Raw genomic sequence first — 24,862 nt, forward strand, 5'->3', positions numbered from 1 at the left:
AAGGTACAAAAGTCGTCTTCCCTAATATGTTATTAATACCTAGATACTGCCCTAGACAATTCGGATATATTCTGTTCTATTCCCTTCGAAAAACCCCACACTTGATTTTTATCCGTAGGGAACTCGGAGAGATTACGGAGTACTGAATTAAGTTGATTAACAATTACCACTTTACTAATCCAACCTGCAACCCCTCAATTCCGCAATGTTCTATATAATGGCGTGTCTTTTTCTATATAACTTGTACTTCCTTTCCCAACCTCCACTCCAATACAATCAACAAATCAATTCATAATGTCTGCCCCAAAGATCATCCTGTACACCAACCGCATCTGCCCTTGGGCTCACCGCGCACACATCGCTCTCAAGGAGCTTGGCCTCGACTATGAAGAAGTCACAATCGACTTGAGCAAGCCGCGTGAGCAGTGGTATCTGGATATTAACCCAGTAAGTGGCAATTTCCCTTGCAACACCCAACGCCCACTCTCTTATCTATGTATACACCACCTACACACTTCATGCTACATATCATGCACTGTTACACTGTAAAGTATATACTAATCTTCCCAACAGCGCGGCCTTGTTCCCACAATCTCCTACAATGGAACCATCATCCCCGAATCCGGCATCGTAGCCCAATTCCTCGCGGACGCACATCAATCCCACCTCCTGCCCCCATCCTCACCAGCCTCAAACGCCATCTACCGCGCTCAGCTTTCCTTCTTCGTTGACGCCTTCTTCAGCAAGGCTCTGCCTTCTTTCTTTGCCAGTCTGCGTGCCACCGATGACGCAGAGCGCGATGTCGCAGCTGAGCAGCTCGTCGCTGCTATCGCGAAGGAGGTTGAGCCCCTCCTCGCAGATACCGAGGGCAAGGGTCCCTTCTTTGGTGGTAGTGAGAAATTGACCCTGGCTGAGGTTCAGTCGGGATCATTCTTGTTGCGCATTTTGGGCTTTGCGAAGCCAGAGCATGGGCTTGTTTCTGCCAAGTTGCCTACTTTGCTAGAGCAGGTTCCGAGATTCAAGCGTTGGGCGGAGGCGACGGTTGCGCATGATAGTGTTAATTTCATCTTTGATGAGAAGCTTTGTGCGGATAAGATGAGGGCTAAGTTTGCGCCTGCGGCAAAGGTTTAGGTTTGGGTTTCGTTGTATGCACCTAGGCTTTGGGACTGGGGGTAATACATACATTCTATATACATATACAGGATATTTTTTTTCATGTTGTTTATGGATTGAGGAATGAGAAATGAATTCATCAAGTAGGATGTTTGGGTGCTATTCTATGTGTTTTGACCAAATATATATTTTGGTTGTAAAATATACACACTCGCCGAGTTATATATTTTCAAGGATATGTTGGCTGTTAATTAAGCAATAGAATATTAGTACATAATTAACTATGCTGTAACAGGCAGATGTAATAAATCCTGCTTCTGCCAATATATATAAGCCACACACCAGTCAACAATAATATCGGACATATCTATTGCATCAAGCACAGAACAACATGGTGGGCCAAGACAAAAATAGCCACTGACGTGTCCCATGGTTGACGGCCGGCCATTTTTAGCCTCGCAGCCACCCACATAGGAGAGGCTCACATCTAACATGGAGGTACATGTTATGCAGCTATAGGCTAAGATGTGATTTAGAACCACTAATGTACTTCATATATGTACCTGGTACTTCGAGGACGTAAAAGGAAAAAAAAAAAAAAAACTCGTGAGAACAGAAATATCATTCAATACTAACATGGATACTCCAGACACTACATATATGCATGTCATTTTCTACTCAAAAACCCCAACAGCCTCGGAATTCCTAGAAACATTAAAAACAACCCATATTAGATCAATCCCAAACACGCCACTCAGGTTATAAACAAGTACCGAGCACTTTAATCATCAAAAGTCTGATATCACGTGCAGCCACCCCCACTATGGCCATGGCAACACCTGGGAAACAATTCACCCCTCAAACTCCATCTTCCCCGTTTCATCCGTCTCCGTTGCTTGATCTTCGTCTCCTTCAATCCCCGTAAGTCATTGGAGTGTATACTACTCTGACTTCTCATGCCAACCCGAGAAGCTCGAGGGATCCCCTAAGTTTTGCCATCTTAACCACTGACATAGTGCTCGACAGCCCGTCCTTTTTTTTTGTCTACATAAGCCATAATGTCGGTTCGTATTGACCCCAAAACCCATGGTATACAACACTCAGTACTGACTATGATATCGCGCAGCTCGCATCCGGGTAAGTCGTCGTCGGTTCCCGCGCTCGCAACCGGTTTCCCCTCACTTTCCACCATTTATTGACATCTGCCCCCTACAGTGTCCAGATTCAGGATGACTGCATCACTGCCTTCCAAGACTTCAGCCGGAGCCACGGCAAGACCAAGTACATCATCTACAAGATCGCCGACGACAAGAAGTCCGTGGTCGTAGACTCAGTCGGCAAGGACCAGGACTACGAAGTCTTCCGCAACGAGCTCGCCGATGCCAAGGACAGCCAGGGCCGCGCCTCCCCCCGTTACGCCGTCTACGATGTCGAGTATGAGATTCCCGGTGAGGGAAAGAGGTGCGCATTCTACTTTTCGCAATTGTTCTCAGGTCCCACGCTGACTTGATTGTTCTCACAGAAGCAAGATTATCTTCATCTCCTGGGTGCCTAGCGAGACCCCCACTCTCGTAAGTCTCTTAACCAGGCCCCAGGCTCTGACTCAATACCTAATTTCGTTTTTAGTGGTCCATGATCTACGCCAGCACCCGCGAGGTTCTCAAGAACGCTCTCAACGTCGTCACTTCCATCCACGCCGATGACAAGTCCGATATCGAGTGGAAGACAGTCCTGAAGGAGGCCAGCGGTGGCAAGGCATAGATGATAGCGCCGGCTGGATCCGGGCTGCGCGACTGATAGGGGTGCGCCCTTGACGGCGCCGCGGAACGATCAATTCATTACCTTCTCTGCACACCGTTCTCCCATTTTTTTTTCTTAGTTGCAATGCAAGACCGTTACGACTTGGCCCGTGTTTGTTTCATCTCGCCAGAGGCCTGAAGAGTCTGGATTTCCCTTTCAGCTTGTTCCAATTGATCTGAATGATTCCCACCTCAGGTTGAGGATATTTGGTTCCCTAGGCGCACAAAATCTTGCTCCCTGTTGGTTATATTGCACATGGCGAAGATATCCTGGGCTACATGCTGTTGGATGTAGAATATTTAAGCAACTGGACAGCTCCTGGCTTTTCCTGCGAAGTTATTGCTGGACTGGGTTGATTTAGAGGCGGCTAAAGATTCCGACGACAACAAAAAAACTTGAGCGACTGGTTGAAACCGGGGAAATTTGCGAATAGAGGCATAATAATAGTTGACATTTTTAAAAAAAGTCCGTAAAGATCAAAAATATCAACATCATGCCATATGGCTGAAAATGATGATGATGCTCACTGGCAGGAAGTGCCGGTTTGGGCGAAGAGCCAATGAGAAGACGGCCAAACCCAAACCGCACTAGTCCCGACCGGCTCCTCGCCTTTCCACCTCAAACCACAAGAAACGTCTTCAAGTCATATCTCCATCCACGATCCCCCTCCACTCTCCTCTAAGCCGTGCCCTGGCGTGCTCTCTGGCTGTCGAACTTCCGACCCCACTCTAATTACCTCAATTGAACCTGATTTCGACGTGGTGCTGCCACCTCCCGCCTGCCGCACAATGTTTCTTCGCACCGTCTCTCGCGCTGTTCCTCGCAGCACCGCGGCCATCCGTGCTGCCCCGACTGCCTCTGTGAACGCTTTGCAGACCCGCGCTGCCTCGGACCATGCCATCCCCAACCCTACCCTCGCCAACATCGAGAAGCGCTGGGAGGTTATGCCCCCTCAGGAGCAGGCCGAGCTCTGGATGCAGCTCCGTGACCGCATGAAGGTTGACTGGCACCAGATGACCCTGCAGGAGAAGAAGGCTGGTACGTGATATCCCTAGAATGAGTGGGTTTGAAAGATAGCTTCCTAGTTCGACTACCCTGAGGCTTCCGAGGTTATCTGTCTCGGGATTCTCTTGACCCCTCGAACCTCCACAATTGGCTTTGCAAGATAACCGTTTTTTTTGGCTGACATCAAATCTTCCTCTGCAGCTTACTACATCGCCTTCGGTGCCCACGGCCCCCGTGCCCAGTCCCCCAAGGGTGAGGGCTTGCGCGTGTTTGCCAAGGTGGCCCAGCTCACTGTCGTCTCCGTTGCCATCTTCTATGGTATCCACGCCTTTGCCGGCAAGCAGCCTGGCACCATGTCCAAGGAGTGGCAGGAGGCCTCCAACGAATATGCCCTGGTACATATACCCTCCCCCCGTCCCCGACTGCAGTCGGGAGAAGTCTCTGCCCCAGGCAAATTGGACGATGCTAACCCATCCGACTACAGAAAGAGAAGATCAACCCCATCCACGGCATCAGCAAAGAGGGTTACGAAGGTAAGGGCTTCGTCCAGAGCCCCCCTCTCGAGAAGTCATAGATGTACCGACCGCCCGACCGGGAATGATTTGATATCTACGCAGGACGGACGGCGGTACTCATCGCACGACCTAGAAGTCGTTTTATTTACAAGCTACTCTTTCCATAGTCATGCACAGCATGTCTTTGTATCCGAGGATGGGCCTCCGCCCGTGCGCGCGGCTGTCGACTGTTCCCTATCTCTATCTTTTTTGGCAAGCATTGGAAAATGCGTGTATTCCGTACTGTGCTATAATCAATGTATCTCTTTTGTAGCCATAGAGAGTGTTTTTTTTTGGTGATTGGATATTACTATAAAATATGTAGGCGTACTTTGTATGTGTCTACGCTCCGAGATGGCGTGGTCTACGGAGTGATTCGGAACCGTAAGTGCGGAGAATCCCTGCGGGACACGTTGGTGAGAACATAAATAATAGGGATTGGTTTCTCTGTACTCCGTAGTTTCTATGGAGATGTGAAATATAAAATGAAATGATAGAAAATGTATATAAAACAACATTATTATGAATATAATGAACATACTAGCTTCAAATATAATTTAGTATAAGTTTTTATATATGTGTATAAGTTTAGAACTAATATCCGGAGTTGACCCCCAACATGTCAGAGATTTTCCGATATATATTCGGACCAAAGGGCCATTGAGCTCCATATATTTCATTCCCACACTTTCACAACTAGCTTCACTTAAAAATATCATAGATGTTTATCCGAACGATGTCATTCAGAGAAAAACCGCTGTGGCTCCCCTGCACCCGGACGCCAAGCCCCGGTGTGTGTGCGCGAATTCCAGGGCAACGGGCTGAGCTTTCCTCGGCCACCACCTCACCACACGATATTAGTGACAATGGAGATTTTAAAATGATAGTGATGAAGAATTATATATAAAAAACCATCTTATATAAGAAAAACAAGCTCCCTTCCTTGTAGAAAGCTCATGTTGGTGCTCGGTTCATCACGGGATCTGTCGGCAAAACCGCCCCGGAAAGGCTAAGGGCGACCAGTCCCCATCCACCAACCTCTTCCCTTCCTCTTCTTCCCTCTTTTCCCGTTCCAACCTCAACCTCTCCCTTCATCACTTCTCTTCAACACCGTCATAATGTTCAAGAGGTATGATTTAATAATTAAATCTTGCCCTCTTTTTCATGCTGAAACTAATTATTTTATCCTAGCGGTCTCGCCCGGTCCTTTGGGAGGGCTGCTTTTGCCCGGACGACCCCCGTCGCCCGCGCCTTCCAGCCCATCCGCTCCAATGCTCTCCCGGCTCTCACTGCCCGTTTCGCTAGCTCCGATGCTTCCTTGACCGGCAAGGTTTACCAGGTCATTGGTGCCGTCGTTGACGGTACGTGTTGTCGACTCCTTGACGGAATGGGGACCTCGCGAAAATCTTTTCCCTGGACCCAATCCATCACCGAAACCATCGCAATCAACCCCAAAATCATCAACAAAACCGTATCTGACTTGTTATTCGCCATTTTACAGTGAAGTTCAGTGGCGAGAAGCTCCCTGCCATTTACAACGCCATTACCACCACCAACAACGGCCAGAAGCTCGTTCTGGAGGTTGCTGTACGTGATCTGATTGGCTGAACCTTGATTCAAATCGAATCCAAGCTAACAATTACTCTACAGCAACACTTGGGTGAGAATGTCGTTCGTACTATTGCCATGGACGGTAAGCTTCATCTCCCTTTCTCATCCCCCTTTCTTGGCCACCGTGTCGTTCCCTACCCAATCGGGCGACCACACTGAGTGTGGCCCTACTGTATATGAGAGCTTCAACTAACGCTATGTGAAGGTACCGAGGGTCTCTCCCGCGGTGTCATTGCCACTGACACTGGTGCTCCCATCACCATCCCCGTCGGCCCCGCTACTCTCGGCCGTATCATCAACGTCACTGGTGACCCCATTGATGAGCGTGGTCCCGTCAAGGCCACCAAGTTCCTTCCCATCCACGCCGATCCCCCTGCTTTCGTCGACCAGTCCACCTCTGCCGAGATTCTTGTCACCGGTATCAAGGTCGTCGACTTGCTCGCCCCCTACGCCCGTGGTGGTAAGATTGGTCTGTTCGGTGGTGCCGGTGTCGGTAAGACCGTGTTCATTCAGGAGCTGATTGTAAGGATTTCCCCTTTTCCCATTGGAAAAATTGGATACAATGCTTATATTTTGACCTTTTAGAACAACATTGCCAAGGCCCACGGTGGTTACTCCGTGTTCTGTGGTGTCGGTGAGCGTACCCGTGAGGGTAACGATCTGTACCACGAGATGCAGGAGACCGGTGTCATCCAGCTTGAGGGTGAATCCAAGGTCGCCCTTGTCTTCGGTCAGATGAACGAGCCCCCCGGTGCCCGTGCCCGTGTTGCCCTGACTGGTCTGACCATTGCCGAGTACTTCCGTGATGAGGAGGGTCAGGATGTGTTGCTCTTCATTGACAACATTTTCCGTTTCACCCAGGCCGGTTCCGAGGTGTCTGCCCTTCTGGGTCGTATCCCCTCTGCCGTCGGTTACCAGCCTACCCTGGCTGTTGACATGGGTGTCATGCAGGAGCGTATTACCACCACCCACAAGGGTTCTATCACCTCCGTCCAGGCCGTCTACGTGCCCGCTGACGATCTGACTGATCCTGCCCCCGCTACCACCTTCGCTCACTTGGACGCCACCACTGTGTTGTCTCGTGGTATCTCCGAGTTGGGTATCTACCCCGCTGTCGATCCCCTCGACTCCAAGTCCCGTATGCTTGACCCCCGTATCATCGGTGACGAGCACTACCACACCGCCACCCGTGTTCAGCAGATGCTCCAGGAGTACAAGTCCCTCCAGGATATCATTGCTATTCTCGGTATGGATGAGTTGTCTGAGGCTGATAAGCTCACCGTCGAGCGTGCCCGTAAGCTCCAGCGTTTCCTGTCCCAGCCCTTCGCTGTCGCCCAGGTCTTCACTGGTATCGAGGGTACCCTTGTTGACTTGAAGGATACCATTTCCTCCTTCAAGGCCATCATTGCTGGTGAGGGTGACGACCTCCCCGAGGCCGCCTTCTACATGGTTGGTGACATCAACGCTGCTCGCGCCAAGGGAGAGAAGATTCTCGCTGAGCTTGAGAACAAGGCCTAAATGTAATTTTGTCATTTGCTAGCTAGCGCCGTCTTAACTTCCCCCTTCCATCTTCCAAGTTCTTTCCTCTCCTTTTCTCTCTCTTCCCCCACCTATTCTCTCTTGTCTCTCACAGTTCTATTTAATTCCCTTTGTCAGAACACCCAAAATGTTCCCCCGTTGTACGCGACAACATCATTTCCCTTTTCAAGGCGTGTATATTACCACAGTGTACATTACCCTTAAGGGAGAAAAACCAATGCAACAATAAAGGGATTTGATTTTACTTCTCTTTTCTGCTGCTATGGTCGTCGCGTCAACGTCGGAATTCTTGGGTTGTTCTTTCTAGACTCGATCCGAAAGGAATCCGAGCAAGGGAATATGAAATGACTGGGACTGAACGAGGGCTGAATCGTGGTGTTGGGGATTTGGGGTTGAAGGTGTTTGGAGAGTTTCTTGTTGGTGGTTGAGGAGGTTCTTGCGTTCTATCTTAGCGAGTTGATGGGATTTTAAAGCCGGTCTGGATTGGAGATACCTTACACAACACCCCCCCCTCGACCGGCCTGTTTCATTATTTTGTGTATTTAGAGTTCAAAACCTGATTCTCGACATTTCCTTTGTCACTGCGTCCCGGGTTTGCGTAGATTGCTGTAGATGTAAATGTAGATCGTAGGTGTGATGGTTAGGGAGCAATGCGCATATTCGTCCCTTACCGAGACTGGTCTTGTCTGCATGTAGCATGTAGTTCTTTTCGATCACTCCCCTTGCCTAGGTTATATGATGTCTCTGAGCTGAAACCACACATGTAATTTCCCTCAAGATGATCTTCATTGTACACTACATATTACTCAACAATCCCTCTACCTAAGCTGAAATGCAAGATGCGTTAAAAACAATATATGTATCAGACTTTGCTAAATATAGATAACTACAGATATGATTAAAAACAAAATGCAGGACATTACACGACGAAGAAGGCCAGGTCAAACCACGCCCATACTAGCGAAGAAACAACACCAAATGCTCAAGACTAACAAGAACGAGATGTTCAGTCTCCGAGGCTGGGTGTAAGATGCAGACATGGACTGGCGTTCACGTTACAGAGTACTTTCCAGAGCCAGGACCTGCAGAACACAGAAAGGTTAGCAAACCGCAGCAGAGGATAGACGAAGCATGATCGAGAAAAAGGGAAGACACATACCAAAGCAGTCCTCGTAGGAATATAAACCTGCACGAAATTCGCCCTCCCATTCCACTCCATATCAGTAGTAAAGAAGCGCGTCTCCTTAACATTCCTTCCAAGCCCACCAAAGCCCGTATCATCTGTATCAAGAACAATGCGATAGGTACCAGCAACATCAACACCAACACGGTAATCGGTAAAGCTCTTCGTGGAATTGAAATTGAAGATCCAAAGCAGTCCAGCCCGCTCAAAGACAAGGACCTTGTCGCTCTCGTTCTTCAGACTGATATACGCCTGCGGCGAAGAAAGCCATCCGTACTTCTGCTCGGTGAGCTGCATGCCCCGGTCGAACTCGTTCAGAGCGCGGTACCGCAGAAGAGGGTCTTCGGTTAGGTTTAGCTGGCGTCGAGCGTACCAGAATGAATTGTCGTTGCCAGCGCGAGGGAAGTCTAGCCATTCGGGGTGTCCGAATTCATTACCTTCGAAGTTTAGGTAGCCTTCGCCGCCGAGGGCGTGTGTTAATAGACGGATCATTTTGTGGAGGGCCATGCCACGCTCGATTACGGGGGTGAATTCGCTTAGAGTGGACATGTGGGTGTACATCTCTTTGTCGCAGAGCCACATCATTAGGGTCTTGTCGCCGACAAGGCTGTGGGATTGTGTTAGTTGGTTGGTTGGGGATGGCGGGGAGATTGGGCTTACGCTTGGTCGTGGCTCTCAGCGTAGGCAATGGTCTTCTCGCCATGGCGTCGGTTTGTGAGCGTGTGAGAGATGTTGGCCATGTCCCACTTGTCGTCTGTGCTTTCCTTCAAGAGCTTGATCCACATGTCTGGGACGGCCATTGCAAGGCGGTAATCGAAGCCAGCACCGCCTAGTTTGTGGGGTAGACAGAGTGCGGGCATGCCAGAGACATCTTCTGCGACTGTGATGCATTCTGAGTAGATTTCGTGCAGCATCTCGTTGGCGAGGGTAAGGTATGTGATTCCCTCCTCGTCAACGGATGGCCCGAAGTACTCGTGGTATCCACCCGAGAAGCCACTGTTTCTTTCAGTTAGCAGGTTTCTTCTAAATTATAATAGAAGGATGCACGTACGTTCCGATACCATGGTGCGAATAGAGCATGCTAGTCACACCATCGAAGCGGTATCCATCGAATTTATACTCTTCCATCCAGAAGCGCAGATTACTCAAAAGGAAACGCAGGACCTCGTGGTTTCCATAATTGAACAGACGGCTGTCCCATAGCTCATGACGGCCCTTCGCACCGCCATGGAAGTATTGGTGGTCCGTTCCATCAAACTCATTGAGTCCATCAATAACGTTCTTGGAGGCATGGCTATGAACCACATCAAGCAGCACAACCAGTCCCATGCTATGGGCGGTATCAACAAGCTCTTTCAGATCCTCTGGGGATCCATAGCGACTGCTCGCTGCGAAGAAGTTGTTCACCTGGTATCCAAAGCTAGCGTAGTATGCATGCTCCATGATGGCCATTAGCTGGATTGCGTTGTATCCAAGATACTTGATACGGGGGAGCATGTTCTTCGTGAACTCCTTGTATGTAGCAACTCTAGTCTCTGGCGACGAGATGCCGACGTGCGCCTCGTAGATGCGCAGGCTTGTCGGTTTCTTGGGCCGCGGGTGCTGGAACTTGTGTACCTCTTCCGCGGGCGGGTTCCAGAAGACGGCATCGTATGCAGGCGATACGCTTAGGTCCTGCACCACGCGCTTGATCCAAGCGGGGAGTCGGTAGATGCGCTCGCCGCTGGGAAGCACCATCGTGATCTATCAGGGTTCTTAGTGGGGTTGCTCCATTATGCGCCGAATCGGTGTGCTTACTTTGATCTTGCTATCGTGGGGAATAGCGGGAGCACCATCCTTAGCTGGTACCGTTACATTCCAGACGCCGAAGTTGTTCTTCGTCATAGGGTTGGCATTGACGTCCCAGTTGTCTGCCAGTCTCAGTTCAAGCTCCTTAAATATGGCCAGTACACAACGTACTAAACTCGCCGACCAAAGAGGCCTCCTTTGCGTTGGGTGCCCATTCTTGGTATTTAATCTCTCCGTTGGGTTGCGCATGGAGTCCGAAGGTTTCGTAGCCCTGATAAGCGCATTAGTACGGAGGACACCAATCAATAAAGATCAATTCACCTTGCTGAACTTGTCCAAGCCACCCTCTGTTTCATTGATGGTCTTGGCCCATGTCTCGACGACTTGGTATCTGTGTTTCAAGACATCGCGATGGGGTTCCAGCCAAGGATCCAGCTGGATAACACCTAATTTTTTTGTTAGAATTAGAAATAGATTTTAAAGCGCTAGTAATTGCAAGCTCACCTGTGCCATCGGTCGGAATACTCGAGCTGTCAATGGTAGAAGACATATCTGGTGGGGAGAGCTTGGGGGAGGTGGAGAGAAGATTGGGGGGAGGTCCAGATCAAGGAAATCCAGCGGGGACTCAACATGTGACATCAACCCCTCAACGCTTTGTCCCTCTGGATTTTTCGCTTGTATTTTACTTGGTTTTTATTTTGGTTATTTCAGTCATTTTTTTTCAATAAATGCATAGCAATGTATAGCAATGGACTTTGGACTTCTTCGAGCTCTAGTGGGGATGTGGAGCGGGAACGGATCCGCCAGGTACAGAGCTTTTGTCAGGCACATTAACATATATATCTATAATATGCTATGCTCATCGCCTTTATTGATATATCATCGAACGAAGACATCTTCAAAGACCTTTCGTTTTAGATCCAGTTTTGTGCTACAATACAAAACTAAAGCTTCATGACGTAGTGGCGAAGTTCGAAATGCCCTAGAAGCTAGTATATAGTATGTATCTACTCGGAGCGCACCGTGCATTTGATCGTATTTGCTCACCGCAAAAGTCCTGAATGTATATAAAAAAGTTACACAATTATCGTGCAGGTACCCGTTTAGGCTCGAGACCAGTTCTAATTGATAGCCTGTCCATGTTGGACAACCACTACTTGGCTAGGACTGTGATTTTTTGGTGCCAAAGTGAGGATTGAGGCATGTCTATGGACTTTGGTCTTGATACATTCAGTATCATTTGAAAGTCAGAAGCTACACACTAGGATATTGTATCTCCAAGGACTGTTTTAAGGCCATTCTAAGACTATTTAGGCTATTTGCGAAGTATGCCAGGAGTGAGTTATGAGAATTCTCAATATAGAGCTTTCCTTTTACAGCATCATATAGAGGCATTACCAATTGAGCCTCTGGAATCCTCCGGAATTTATGCCAATAAGCCTATGCGTCGAAAATATGAAGCTTGTTGGAGCTGGGTAATGACTTGTGTGGGGGCAAGGTTGAGGAAGATAATACACACTGAAAACCCTTCTATCAAGCTTCTATTCCTTGGCTTTTTTTTGTAAAGTTCTAGATCAAAATCTACTCTTTTAGGCGAAGTCAAAATATCATGGCAACGTTCTTACTACCATCAATGTATTCCTTGATCATTACTTAGGATCTTGACTTCATTATCAACGTGTGGTAAACACCAGAACTATCTGATGCTATATAGAGTAACTGGAAAACACTGATTTGGAGGTCTGATTTGGTATAGACTCTAGTGAGCGGCTATTCGAATGAGAAATGAAAACGCTACATCTACTTGATGCTACCTGGTGGTCTACAATGGAAGATAAATCAAACAGACGCACTCGTTTTATTCAACAGCAACGAAGAAATTAAAGAAACTAAAGAAACTAAAAGAGTCTCACGGACGAGAAAGATTCTTAAGTGGAACATAGAAACCCATACTAAGAGGCAGGGGCTTACTAGAGAGCAAGATAGTGCTGGGACGAATATCATCCAAATCCGAAGCGACAATAAAATCAACGCTCGTTTTCGGTTCTGCCGACATCTCATCAGCTTCAAGGTCACAAATGGCTTTCGCCAAGGGGGACATAATGCGCTCGCGACACATGTGCTCGAACTGAGCCAAGAAGTGGTCCTGGGGTCTATTGCGTACAGTGAGACAGTCGGGACATGATTTTGCCATCTCCTCACCAAGGAAAAAGATGGCCTCCAGCAGTTTCACCAGCTTGTGGAGGACTGGAAGGACGTCTATGCGGATACCGTCTGCAAGACCTAGGAACCGGAACTCCTCCCATAGGCAGGACTTGAAGCAGGCGCATGCGATGAGGAATCGCTTCTCGTAGTCCATCTTGTCAACCTCTTTTGTATCTGGGTATCTATTTGAGGAGCTCATAGTGACTGTCTGTGGCGAGGAATAGACTGGGGGCTTGATTAGTAGGGTGAATGACTATAGGCCTGTTTGCCTTGAGTCTTTGGCGCTGCAGAGGTTGGGAAGGACAACTTGAATGGATGGAAAATTCTATCTATTTATGACTTTTCATTGAAAGTTGACTGGGCTCATTGGATAAAGGCTTTGTTCATGGATTCAACAAAGGAACAAGCGTCTGTTTTTTTAAAGGGTTTTGCCGAGGCTTTGGATAAGGAGACAAAGGCGGGCTTTACCTTGGTGAAGGTTAACAATGAGGCGAAAAAGCAGCCAGACTGATAAGTAGGCATGCTAATTTAGGTAAAGGTTCTTGGATGCTGAGAATAAATATGGAGGGTATAGTCACATTTCCTTGCTACGCATATATGTATCTAATTAAATCGGATTCCAGCCATTCCTACTATCTTCTTATGTCCTGGGGAATCCTACTAAATTGAATCTAATTAACTCCTTTTCACTTTTTATTTCCTTTGAAAATACACGCTCACATCCACCTGGGCATCTAGTTATCCCACTTCTCCTATGACATAATCAGCAGAGGCCAAAAAGCGATGCTGCACGGGCCCTCTTCAATGTGGATGTCACCCTCACCCTCGAGGACTACATAGTCTCATTGGTTATCCCATTGGTTATCCTAAAGCCATGTCTCTACAAGCAGCGGCAGGTAATCAGCCATGCCATCAAGCCACCACAGTCCGACTGCTAGTCAACTCCCTTTATGAGTCAACGCGCGGGTCAACGGCCCTAACGAACCAGGCCCAAACCGAGCTTCGGCTGCTTCTGCCCCTGCTCAGTACGACCGAGACATATACTTCCGCTCTAGGCCCGGAATATACCCACCTCGCAATCCTGAAAAAAATACTACAAAACTGCTATGCCGTACTGCGGGAATTGCAGGAGCTTCTGCTACATCCAGATGCGCTTGGGGCTCAGAGTCTGATTTCTGACATTCGCGCGCGCCTCTCGTCGATTATTTACGAGCTTAGTGATATGAATTGCAATATGATGATGTGTGTTCGCGCTGATATTTTATGCGTTGATCTGGGGCTTAACATTGATATAGTTCATCACAGAAGTCTATTGAGCATGCGCTGAGATGTTTTGTCGATGAAATTCGCGCTGGCAAAAGGGGAACATCGGTTGTTTCTGATGTTTTGAAGGACTTATCAAATCTCCAGAGAGATGAAGCTTGGGCTCGCCTGCAAGGAGAGTTGGTAGCTACTGGGATTGCTTCGGATTTGTTGACTCTAAACCATGGCCTCGTTATCTCGACTCTTCGCAAGATAATAACGACGGGTGGTCCACTGCCTGTTGATAAAGAGAACACAGCTCCAGTAGAGGAAGTCCCTGTGCCGATGGCAGCAGCACCAGCCCTGAAACTGGAACCCCAGAGAAGCTGGGATGACAAGGACTGGCTAGCGGACGAACCGACCGACATTCCATTTCTCCCGCTCCCGCCAAAAGGCTTCTCATTCTCATATAAGGGCAGTTCATACCCAATGCCACAGCAGCCCTATGCAGAAAAAGAGGCCATACAGAATGAAGACTTCCCAATACCAGTGATGTTGGACATGCATGATTCCACAGATACACAGAAACAAGCGCTGCCAGTTGGGAACTTCCTCATTCCAGTTCTTACAGAGACAGACCCAGAAGTCAACAATATGAACTATCCCATCCCAGTTCTCACCGACAGAACTCGACAAAATAACGATATGAACCTCCCAATACCCGTGAAAGCACCTATGGGGCGCAGGCCCTTCAACGCCTCGGCAGACATTCGCCCCTTCAAAGTTCCAACGCACTCAAAAAGGCCCAACCGAATGAGCCGAATGCTTGGGGGAATCACCAGCTCCAAAGATGCCCTTATAGCCGCCATAAAATTTGGCCAGTCCCAAGCTGTGCAAACCCTCCTTTCCAAAGGCGCGGGCGTCAACACCCAAAATGCCGACGACCAAACCCCACTAATGGCTGCCGTCTCCTTGAACCACGAAGCCATAACCCGCCTCCTAATCGAATACGGCGCGGACATAAATGTCCAGGCAATAAAAGGGGAGACAGCACTCGTTATTGCTGCAGCGCACGGCTACGACCGCATAGTGCGGATTCTGATCGCGTCGGGTGCGAACCTGGAAGCTGGTCATAGGAATGGCAAGACGGCGCTGTCGCAGGCTGCCGCGTACGGAGAGGACCAGATTGTGGAGCTGCTGCTGAATTGCGGGGCTAATATTGATGCCGTTAATATTACAGGGGATACAGCGTTGGCGCTGGCGGCGTCACATGGGAATATGAGGGTTGCGAGACTGTTAGTTGATCGGGGCGCGGCTATTGATCATATGCAGTATCCTTGGCAGACGCCACTATATAAGGCTGTTGTGGCGGACGAAGTGGAGATGGTTAGGCTTTTGATTGAGCGCGGGGCGGATCCGTTTGTTAAGGGGGGAATTGGTCGGACGGAGACGGTTTACGCTCTTGCGACGAACACGAACAGGGGACGGATTTTGGAGATTTTTACGGAGAATGGGTATTATGCTGGAGGACGGGGTCGATATCAGTTTTTCTGATGACTTTGAGTCTATGGAGTATGTATGTATATAATATCTAGCATCTAGCATCTAGCATCAAACCATTTTGTTTCTTCTTTTGCCGGGTTGACTTCTGATCTTTGGTAGGCCATGTTTGGAGTTGTTCTAAATGTAGCTTACAATCTTCGAAGAACGAAAGTGGTATCCCTAGAGCCCAACAAAGACTCATTAGATATGGAGTGACCGTGGGCATTAGACTGGCGTCCACGAATTCGGTTCCGGAGCCGATCAGATGAAACGTTGAAATCACGGGTCAATTTAGCGATATTGGGGTTAGTAGCTTGGTGGAAGGCTTTGACGGCTTCCTGGATTCGATCCTCGATATTTTCAGTTGAATTTGACATCGTGGTGTAATGTAAAAATATATGCGAAGTTGATGCAAATGAGGAAATCTGGTAGGGTGCACGAACATACAGCGGTGTGTTGGGCGCTTGGCACGGTTAGTGTCATCACATTTTATGTTTCATGGCTACAATAATATGCTATGGTATGGAACATTCCAAGCCATATGTATGATGCAAATAGATAGGAATCCGTACTCCGGCTTAATGCATCGTATTCTGGATATTATTAGGGGGGCAGATATCCCGAAGCCTACCCCCCTCAGCCCTGAAAGGCTCACAGGGCAAACACCCAGACGGGCATTGATCGGCTGCAGAGCCGCCACCCGCCTTGTGATTTGATTGGATTGGCGTTCAGGATCATCGCAGGCGTTGGGTGTAATAATCTTAAAACAGGGGCTAAATGGGTTGGAGCTTGATTTCGATCTAATTGTTGGGGTTTGTACTCTGTACTCCCTATGTGATATAATAAGTATGCCTTGGAGTGAACTGAACTGCAAGATATCAATCTCAACAGGCTTATATTACAGTACGCAGATATACATACTCCCTACATTGTTGCCTACTAGTATGTACAAATATTCAGACTGTACTCCGCATATAGATATACAAATGGAAATTGGTCGCAAAATATTCCTGCCTAAAGCCTAGAACATGCACGGAATGCTTCATGTAGCTTTTCTGTAGATGATCGTCGTGTTTTATATGGCTATGACAACCTTTGAAACCTGTGGCTTAGACTTATCTCCCACACCTGTCCAAGGCAGCCCAATAGAATCCCCAGGTATGCACTACATTTTACATATTACATAGCCCTTGACGATCCTATTTTTATCACTTGACATATCTTCCGTAAGCTTTGTCAGATTTTACTTAAAATCGTCGTTCCAGTCCAAAAGTGAGACACCTCACATCCCTACAAAACCACCTTTCTCCGGTTCCCCAGATTCTAAATTTAATAGCAACAATGCCATTACACCCCGACCAAACGCCTAGTAAGCTATCACCCCGCTCACCACCCCCATCAAGTACGCCGTAACTAAAAACCCCCAGAACCAGCGCCCATATACAGCGACGACCCAGAAGTCGTCTTTCCAAACCAACCAAGTCAAGGCCCCGTGAGCCCAAGCTCTGACACTTATTCACACACCACGCAATCCCTCCTAGATGCCCTCCGTTCCAGTTACGCCACAACACCAATAAACAGACCCCCAGAAAGACAATACCCCAACCAACCCGACTCAATCGGCCAAGAACTAGCCTGCGACACTCCACAATCAATGCCTGCTCCATCTGAGAAGGCATACCCAGGCCAACCCCTACCCCAGCAAGGACAGGGCTACCTGCAGCCGTTTTACACGCCTTCCTGCCATCCCAGTGGATATTCCTCAGCTGTACCGCTCCATAGTCTCCAGTCTGCGTCGTGTCCAGTTGACTGTCCTGTTTGTGAACAGCGGGAGATGACTCGTATTGAGCCTGTGAGCGGTGGGACTACGCAGTAAGTTGGATTTCCGTGTTGAAACATTGGATTACTGATTGACCCTTTTTTCGTTTTTGAAATAGTGGGTGGGCTACGGTTCTTTGCTGCTGTTGCTGTCTCGGATGTATCCCTTATTTGATGTCATCGCTTAAGGATGTTGTGCATTCCTGTGGTAAGTGTGGTGCTAAGCTTGCAAAATGGCATAATAGCGGCCGTGTAGATGTCTTGCAGAATCCGAGAAAGTGAGGCTTTGTTTAATTCTCTTTGATTTCAATGTTGTTTGAGACCACTTTGTGTTTGACGTTATTGGTTGGGGTTCGGTTGGCGTTGCGCAGGCTTTCTCAACTTATTTATTTTACGATGGGCACAGATTTGGCCTTACGATTTAGATGCAGAATTTATATGAGAAAAATATTCCAACTGGCAGATACTATGAGGGTAGACGTAGGAACAGGCAGATGACTTGCCAAGCCAACCTCGTATCCGATGATGCGAATCACTTGACATGCATTCTTCTCAACATCCCCAAATATCACAATTCACGCACCTCGCAGTCTTCCGCAAAACCAACATGATCCGCTTTATTGTCACAGCAACAGCGATAATAACCAGTTCCTCGGCAATCTACTTCTACATCTTCCATGAGCGCCTATCAAAGCGCATAACACACAAATCCCACCTCGGAACTCTTTCCGCAGCCCCAAAACCAACAAGTATAAAATCAATCCCAGAGACTGTTTTTAGCAATGAGTACTTTACGATCTACGACCACGCCTCAAAGTCTGTGCCGCGGGCCTCCCTCCCTAGCAATGAGGCTACAGACCTGCTCTTCAAAAGACTCGTGTGCCGCAACATGATGGCTTTCTCGCGATTCCCGCAGGCACTTGTGCTTGCTATGGCTAGTAAAACACCGGAACAGAAGCAGAGCTTCAAGACGGGATATCTTGCCGCGCTGGATTTTGAGGTCGGCGATTTGGTTTGTGGGGTTTATCGTGTTGTGGTGCGGAGGAGGGATCGGGTTGAATTTGAGATCAAGATGGAGGCAATAGATTTTGTGCAGGGGAGGTTGGCGATTAGTTATGAGGAAAGTAGCAGTCAGGGGGAAGAGGGGATGGTCATGTTTTCTAGTGAGACTGTTATGTGGAAGAGAGCGGACGAGGTTAGGAGGATGCCGATGGAGAGGCCTTGGTTGAAGTGGATGCATGAGACTGCTGCTTGGTGGTTGATGGACTCTGGAGTTAGGTACGTGGTGGAATTGGAGGGTTGAGTGGTTTGTTGTATTGCTTCTTTTGTCTTGTCACCAGGAGCGACATGGATGTGTTTGAGATAATGTGTTCGTGTCCTAGGTAAAATCCCAGGGTTGAAGCTACAAGTGAAAACCGTCTGGCATGATAGCTTTCTTTGCACTGTGTCGACATGAGAGGCGACCGGGGTTGAACATGGCCACAGTCTAGCACTTGGACTCAATCTCGCTGGTGAAAAAGATGGAATTAAAGAAAATAATACATTTCGGTAATTATCTCCGCCAAATTGATATACCATATGTGAGATTGTGTCTTGTTCTATCTATAGAGGTCCCGTCTGAGGTATCAACAAAATAGATGCTTCTTCAAAGCAAAGTATGCCGAGGAGGTCGAGAAAGCAAAAAAAAAGAAAAGAAAAGAAAAGAAATAGAAAAAGAAAAAGAAAAAAAGAAAAAGACTGCAATTTCCTCGATTCATTCCGCTAACATATTGTGACTCATAGTTGTATTAGATCAAAGGCCAAAGAAGTTCGATCGTCTTAGGTATCAGAGCGTATTTCATTTCCTCCTCTCTACCCCTTTTGGTTCCATTTCATTCACGTAATCTTAGATTGTGTTAAGACGTATAAGAAAATAGTTCATAGTTATTTGGATTAAAAATGTTTTAAATTTCTCATCTGATTTGGATATAATAGTCATTGTCAGATGAATTGATACAATGAAAAGGTACGAATGTCTTTGAGTATATCTGGAACAGGGCATCTAATGGGCAGAAGATATTATAAACAAAGAGTTTCATGATGACACCAAAACAATGCCTTTAATCCTATCTTTGTCATATCGTCTTTGTTCAACGACCGACTCGGCTTTGTACTCGCCCATCGGAGACTCCCTCAACCTCCAAACTGAGTTATATAAACCCTGATCCTCACGCACATCTGATATGACAGCAGAGCATTCCTTTACTCTTTTCTCATCTAATATCATCTATTCTATCTCTTTCCTAAAAATGTGTAACTACACCTACCACCACTACCCTAGCTGCGGGCACATCTCCAACTGGAGTCTGACGAGTTGCCAAGAATACACCAATAAGCTTCGCCTGGCTGGTCCAGAGCGCAGCGTATCTTGCACCGAGAACAAAACCTCCCATGATCTACTCCTCTCCACCCAGCCCAGTATGTGTGTGCAGTGCGAGAACGAGTGGGCTGAGAACCTCTCCTCTCACGGAGACAACCAGACCCAAATATCAAACTATTACCGGACAATCGAGGGCCTAGATGTTACTGGCGATATCATTAAAGTTAATGTAGTGAGTGATTCCACTTCCGACGACAGGGACACAAGCAGTGCTGACCACAGCGACAATGGTCAGATCTTCTTGGGTGCTGTCGTTGATTCGGGCAATGGTAACGCAGACAGTGCTGGCCACAGCGACAATGGTCAGATCCGTTCGCGTGCTGTTGCAGTCGAATCGGAGTCTTCTCACGGATGCCTGGCGCATTCTGAAAAGTCGTCTACGACGGTCTTTAACTTTGCTCGTACTAATCCTAGTTCGCCTAAGACAACTGGAGATCTTGACTCTTTTGTGTCTACAATCGTCAAGACCAGTCCGGGTCATCTCACCCACAGCGGCAATGAGAGCGACTATGCAGAGGGCGGTATTGAGACCGAATCGCTAGATGCTGAGGAGGCTAGATGTGTATCTCCCAGCGATAACAGCAGCTGCGAAACAGACAGTTCTGGCTCGTCGCTTTGTGGATCTTCTTTGATAAGGTATAACGTACTTAAACTGAGAGTTGACGAATATCTTGAGAAGCGGCAGCGACAGCGGGAGGCCGATGCTGGCCAGAAACAGTATGAAGCTGACGTAGATAATCTCCGGGTTGCTCTGAAGAATATACTCCCTCCGGATCCAGTTGATAGCCCTGAAATTGACAATGCCTCGTATGACCAGCCCTCTATTGATATTGACCTTGTGCAGCAGCGTATTGAAGCGACCGTTCTGAAGCGCATTGAAGAAAACAATGAAAAAGAAGCCCGACAGGAAGCTATGTCTAAGCTACTAGACACTGCACTTCTAAAGAAGGACCAAGACGAGCGGCGCGAGCGGAATGCCGAGCTGGGAATCGAAGAGGACCCCCATCTCTGGGATATAGAGCCCCTCTCCCAGATGTGGGAAGCAAAGTCCATCACTCCAACCCCCGCTAATGACAGCACACCCATCTCCCCACTCCATTGCACATCCCCCAAGAGTCAACAGGCCTCATCGACTCTAGACTCCCAGCCACAGAAGCACATGTACATGGGAAGCATGTTCGTAGACGAAGAATCTGCCTATCGACGCGGGCTGCGCGAGGTCCGACCGTACGGTAATTACTCAGGTGAGTGGGAAGGGTTCATGATGGCATTGTCTGAAGACGACGCGAACCGCCAGGGTCTATTGGATCCTCTCCATGTGCGGGGTTGTTGCGCCGAGCGACCAGTTGATTTCCACCTCTACTATGGGGTGATGCACGCACCATCAGAGGAAGAGGCCGAGAGACGCTGGTTGGAGGATATCCGGCGGATTCCTGGGGAGAACGGGAAATTCTGCGGGTTGCTGCGGGCGGACGACTTGCATCACGCGCGCGCGATGGGTCTTACGGATATCAGGCATCCATGGGGGTGTTGCAAGGATGCACTTTTTACCATGCCGGAGCGGGTGTATCATAAGTACACTGGGTTCATGTGTGCGATCTCCCTGGAGGAGGTTGAACACATGGGACTCTGTGATGCGGAGCCAGTTCCAGGGGAATGTGGTGACTACTATGGTGGGACTTATTACGGTTATGTTGAGGCTTACTCTGAGTTGGAGGCTTTTCAGATGGGCTTGATGGAGCCTGGACATGGTGGAGATTGTTGTGCCAAGGCTGAGGACGTGTCGATCTCGGAGGGGCAGTACACGTATTACGGTTATATGTATGCGAGTTCCGAGGAAGAGGTTGTGAACAGGGGCCTGAAAGATGTTCTACTCGTCCCTGGGTTTGATATTAAGTATTCTGGGAATTTACGAGCGGACTCTGAGGAGGAGGCTAAGGCCATGGGTCTTTTTGAGCCTTCACGTATCGAGTGATGTGTGATTTACAAGATTTCTTTCCTTTCCCTTATTTATTTCTTTTGGACGGAATACATAGCAGAGAATATATTGTCATTCCTTTCGTTTCATTCTTTGTTTCCAAGAATAAAATCACTGGCCTCAAATTTGATCTTCGATTCGTAAAATCGTAAAATCGTAAAACGATAGTCTCGGGGTTATATCTAGCCTATAATTGGATGTTGGTCATAGCTGGCCTATTTTGGCTCTAGTTGACTCTTTTTTGAACTCACTAAGTCCAAGCTGATCGGGCTATCATCTTATATCCCAGCTAGTGTTGCAATTCTGAGGCCCGAGAATTCTCCAATAGTAGAAGATGTCTCTCTAATTTTTGACATGGGTATGAGATCTGAAGAGTTGCCCCTGGAATTTTAAGCGTTAATATGAAGAAATTGTAAGAATATTGTACGTTGCACTTATCATAGCTGCAGGGAAACGTCCAAGCGTACAACATAAGAAATTAAGGCCTGCCTCTTAGGGCTACGATCGCCCTTCAGGAACATAGTTTTGGGAAATCAATAGTCTCACGGGCGGATTCAATAAAAAAGAGGAGGCTTCGTACTGCCAAGAGATCTTGATCTTAATTTCATCTTATCCAACCAATTATATACTCATATCATTTGACAAATACGACCTGTGGATATTCCCCCATTTTTGAACGGGACCTAGGAGCCACCGGAACTCAGGCGAGACCATAACGCACTTTTATACTCATCTGAAAGACTCCACAAAATAATGTCTCCTAGCAGAACTATGGAGTGAAAATGGAGTATCTCAGCCATATTGATCAACATCCTGACGCCAAAAAGACTTGGTTTTGGCCCCACTTACTCGTGCAGGCGCTTACCCCGTGCCCCCAGATCCCGTCGATGCACGATGTACATGGCACTTTGTACATAAGAAGATGTATGACCCGCCATTTTTGTTTTGCTTCAATTGCGCTACCCAACTTCACTCACATTCCTTAAGCACTCATTTGATATGGGGTCCGAATATGGTGTCACGGCTGCCTCTAAGCCCCAGGTTGATCTCCGCCCTGTCGCTATCTGGTGGGCTGTCTGGGCATTTGTCTGGACTTCTACCCTCCTGGCTGGTATGATCTATCTGATAGTCAATCGTGATATGCCGGCCCTTCGTATTCGAGGTCTTGCTTTGTCCCTAACCTCTATCGTCATCCTTCATTTATATTGGCTCCCGACCCAGCTCGCAGTTATGCTTGGTCCCGTCATGCCCGGTGATGCCGCCTATTGGCTTATGGGGACGTTACTGCCCTGTGGCATTGCCCTCTTCCATGGATCTAACACTCGCTTTCAACATGTCGCAAAGCTTCAGAGAAAATATGCCCTGGACGGATATCGTTTCACTGAACCACCTACTTTGGAACACAAGGCTGGGTTGATCAATCGTTTCCGTGCGCTCAGATATACGACTAAGATCCTTATTTACGTCGCTATTGCAATGTTTGCTCAGGTATGGTTACCTTGGGCTTTTCATGTCTGTGAGAGAGTCTTATCTAATTCGATATTTCATGTAGGTATTCCTCACTATTCTCATGTGGTTGATCTCCCGCAAGTACCACAGCTCATGGGGTATTCCTGGCACCGAGGTAACTGGTACCCCCGCGGAGGTGCTCGAAGCACAAGGCACAGGATGGGAATGGTGGCCTGGTGTTGTCTCGCAGTTCTTCTGGTCTTGGATCGTTGCCCCCATCGTCCTCTGGAAGTCTCGTAACATCCACGATAGCCACGGCTGGCGAGTCCAGACCATTGGCTGCGCTGTTTCCAGTCTTCACGCTACCCCGATGTGGCTCATTGCCCTCTACGTTCCCGCCATGGCCCCAGTAAATGCGGTCTTCGTTCCTCCTCAGTGGTAGGCTCTAAACTAACACCACAAAGCTATACTTCTCTAACGCAACTATAATATAGGATCGGCCTTTCCATTTTAGTGATAGAAATCCTCACAGTCTTCCTCCCCTGCTGGGAAGTAATGCGCCACCAATCTCTCCGACAAGAAACCCTCGAGTCGATTGCGCGCTGGGAACTGAAAGTTAAATCCACCGGCTCGGAGGAAAAGTCCCTTAACTCCGACATGACAGTGGTAGCATCGATGATGTCAGGATGGAAATCGAACAGCTCGGCAAGCACATTCAGCTCGCGCGACAGCATCCTAACAATGGGCGCACTCGAGCATGTCCTTGAGCGCAACCCTGCCCCACTCCAAGAATTCTCCGCATTACGCGAATTCTCAGGCGAGAACATCATCTTCCTGACTAGTGTCGCAGAATGGCGCAGTCGACTCCCCTCCTGTATTAAGGACGGCAGTGCGAAACAAGAAAGGAGCAAGCGCAGCCTCGTCCGCGAACACTTCAATCGCGCGCTGCACATCTATGCGGAGTTTATCAGCGTGCGCCATGCCGAGTTCCCCGTCAACATCTCGCACCAAGAGCTGCGAAAGCTGGAAGATGTCTTCGAGCAGCCGACCCGTCTTGTGTATGGTGAGAAGCGCGATTGTGATATCATTAATCCGTTTGATAAATTCACTTTTGATCTGCCGCAGCCGTCGTCAGTTTCTACGGACTCCGGGAAGACTATGCAGGCTGGGACGGCTCGGTCGATTAAGGAAAATGTGCAGTACTGGGGTGACATTCCTGTGGACTTTGAAGCTTCGATCTTTGATGATGCTGAGGCTAGTATTAAGTATCTTGTGCTTACGAATACTTGGCCGAAGTTTATTAGGGATCGTAGGACTTTGCCTTCGATTGATTCGATTGAGAATCTCAAGGGAATCGAGGTTTAGATGCTTTTTGTGAGGCATGCGAAATGAGTTTAAGTCGTTTTAAGATATGGGTCGGGACCTTTGGTATACTTGATGCTTTTCGTGATTTTTTTTTCTTTGGCTTTTGGATACCCCTGCGCGCGCTGGAGGTCTTCTGAGCTGTAAATATCGGTCTTATGGTTGGATATAATATTCTGGATACCCACACAATGCTTTTTTTTTATTCTTATTGATAATATTATCAAGACATTCTTTTATCAACATGTGGAGAG

The 24,862-nt window shown here is 48.0% G+C and overlaps 11 protein-coding genes across 11 annotated transcripts; 9 read left to right on the forward strand and 2 right to left on the reverse strand.

Annotated features, from left to right (window-relative positions):
- Positions 1 to 294: 294 nt before the first annotated feature.
- N7479_010301 (glutathione S-transferase family protein) lies at positions 295 to 1,131 on the forward strand (the record flags this gene model as incomplete). Its single annotated transcript, XM_057257992.1, has 2 exons — positions 295 to 447; positions 574 to 1,131. 2 exons carry the CDS (start codon positions 295 to 297, stop codon positions 1,129 to 1,131), a joined length of 711 nt encoding a protein of 236 aa, XP_057105450.1.
- Positions 1,132 to 2,171: 1,040 nt separating this feature from the next.
- Positions 2,172 to 2,874, forward strand: N7479_010302 (actin-binding ADF family protein; the record flags this gene model as incomplete). Its single annotated transcript, XM_057257993.1, has 5 exons — positions 2,172 to 2,177; positions 2,240 to 2,250; positions 2,329 to 2,574; positions 2,636 to 2,684; positions 2,740 to 2,874. 5 exons carry the CDS (start codon positions 2,172 to 2,174, stop codon positions 2,872 to 2,874), a joined length of 447 nt encoding a protein of 148 aa, XP_057105451.1.
- Positions 2,875 to 3,423: 549 nt separating this feature from the next.
- N7479_010303 (cytochrome c oxidase subunit IV family protein) lies at positions 3,424 to 4,492 on the forward strand (the record flags this gene model as incomplete). Its single annotated transcript, XM_057257994.1, has 4 exons — positions 3,424 to 3,455; positions 3,557 to 3,951; positions 4,120 to 4,313; positions 4,403 to 4,492. 4 exons carry the CDS (start codon positions 3,424 to 3,426, stop codon positions 4,490 to 4,492), a joined length of 711 nt encoding a protein of 236 aa, XP_057105452.1.
- A 1,098-nt stretch (positions 4,493 to 5,590) lies between these two features.
- N7479_010304 (F1F0 ATP synthase subunit beta) lies at positions 5,591 to 7,601 on the forward strand (the record flags this gene model as incomplete). Its single annotated transcript, XM_057257995.1, has 6 exons — positions 5,591 to 5,601; positions 5,664 to 5,833; positions 5,974 to 6,059; positions 6,123 to 6,165; positions 6,289 to 6,605; positions 6,669 to 7,601. 6 exons carry the CDS (start codon positions 5,591 to 5,593, stop codon positions 7,599 to 7,601), a joined length of 1,560 nt encoding a protein of 519 aa, XP_057105453.1.
- A 1,076-nt stretch (positions 7,602 to 8,677) lies between these two features.
- N7479_010305 (1,4-alpha-glucan branching enzyme GLC3) lies at positions 8,678 to 11,143 on the reverse strand (the record flags this gene model as incomplete). Its single annotated transcript, XM_057257996.1, has 8 exons — positions 8,678 to 8,704; positions 8,782 to 9,412; positions 9,466 to 9,801; positions 9,857 to 10,548; positions 10,603 to 10,715; positions 10,765 to 10,864; positions 10,915 to 11,039; positions 11,098 to 11,143. 8 exons carry the CDS (start codon positions 11,141 to 11,143, stop codon positions 8,678 to 8,680), a joined length of 2,070 nt encoding a protein of 689 aa, XP_057105454.1.
- Positions 11,144 to 12,502: 1,359 nt separating this feature from the next.
- N7479_010306 (uncharacterized protein) lies at positions 12,503 to 12,997 on the reverse strand (the record flags this gene model as incomplete). Its single annotated transcript, XM_057257997.1, has 1 exon — positions 12,503 to 12,997. One exon carries the CDS (start codon positions 12,995 to 12,997, stop codon positions 12,503 to 12,505), a length of 495 nt encoding a protein of 164 aa, XP_057105455.1.
- Positions 12,998 to 13,672: 675 nt separating this feature from the next.
- On the forward strand, positions 13,673 to 15,594 carry N7479_010307 (ankyrin repeat domain-containing protein; the record flags this gene model as incomplete). The annotated part of the gene is made up of 2 exons (XM_057257998.1): positions 13,673 to 14,040; positions 14,094 to 15,594. The coding sequence occupies 2 exons, from the start codon at positions 13,673 to 13,675 to the stop codon at positions 15,592 to 15,594; spliced, it is 1,869 nt and encodes a 622-aa protein (XP_057105456.1).
- A 1,329-nt stretch (positions 15,595 to 16,923) lies between these two features.
- On the forward strand, positions 16,924 to 17,682 carry N7479_010308 (LITAF-like zinc ribbon domain-containing protein; the record flags this gene model as incomplete). Its single annotated transcript, XM_057257999.1, has 3 exons — positions 16,924 to 16,951; positions 17,010 to 17,454; positions 17,520 to 17,682. The coding sequence occupies 3 exons, from the start codon at positions 16,924 to 16,926 to the stop codon at positions 17,680 to 17,682; spliced, it is 636 nt and encodes a 211-aa protein (XP_057105457.1).
- Positions 17,683 to 18,007: 325 nt separating this feature from the next.
- Positions 18,008 to 18,703, forward strand: N7479_010309 (uncharacterized protein; the record flags this gene model as incomplete). The annotated part of the gene is made up of 1 exon (XM_057258000.1): positions 18,008 to 18,703. The coding sequence occupies one exon, from the start codon at positions 18,008 to 18,010 to the stop codon at positions 18,701 to 18,703; it is 696 nt and encodes a 231-aa protein (XP_057105458.1).
- Positions 18,704 to 19,688: 985 nt separating this feature from the next.
- On the forward strand, positions 19,689 to 21,794 carry N7479_010310 (uncharacterized protein; the record flags this gene model as incomplete). Its single annotated transcript, XM_057258001.1, has 1 exon — positions 19,689 to 21,794. One exon carries the CDS (start codon positions 19,689 to 19,691, stop codon positions 21,792 to 21,794), a length of 2,106 nt encoding a protein of 701 aa, XP_057105459.1.
- A 1,002-nt stretch (positions 21,795 to 22,796) lies between these two features.
- On the forward strand, positions 22,797 to 24,611 carry N7479_010311 (Regulator of G protein signaling superfamily; the record flags this gene model as incomplete). Its single annotated transcript, XM_057258002.1, has 3 exons — positions 22,797 to 23,285; positions 23,350 to 23,684; positions 23,741 to 24,611. 3 exons carry the CDS (start codon positions 22,797 to 22,799, stop codon positions 24,609 to 24,611), a joined length of 1,695 nt encoding a protein of 564 aa, XP_057105460.1.
- Positions 24,612 to 24,862: the final 251 nt, after the last annotated feature.

The sequence above is a fragment of the Penicillium vulpinum genome (genome assembly GCF_028829585.1).
Source record: "Penicillium vulpinum strain IBT 29486 chromosome Unknown utg000004l_segment0_segment0, whole genome shotgun sequence".
Classification (NCBI taxonomy): domain Eukaryota; kingdom Fungi; phylum Ascomycota; class Eurotiomycetes; order Eurotiales; family Aspergillaceae; genus Penicillium; species Penicillium vulpinum.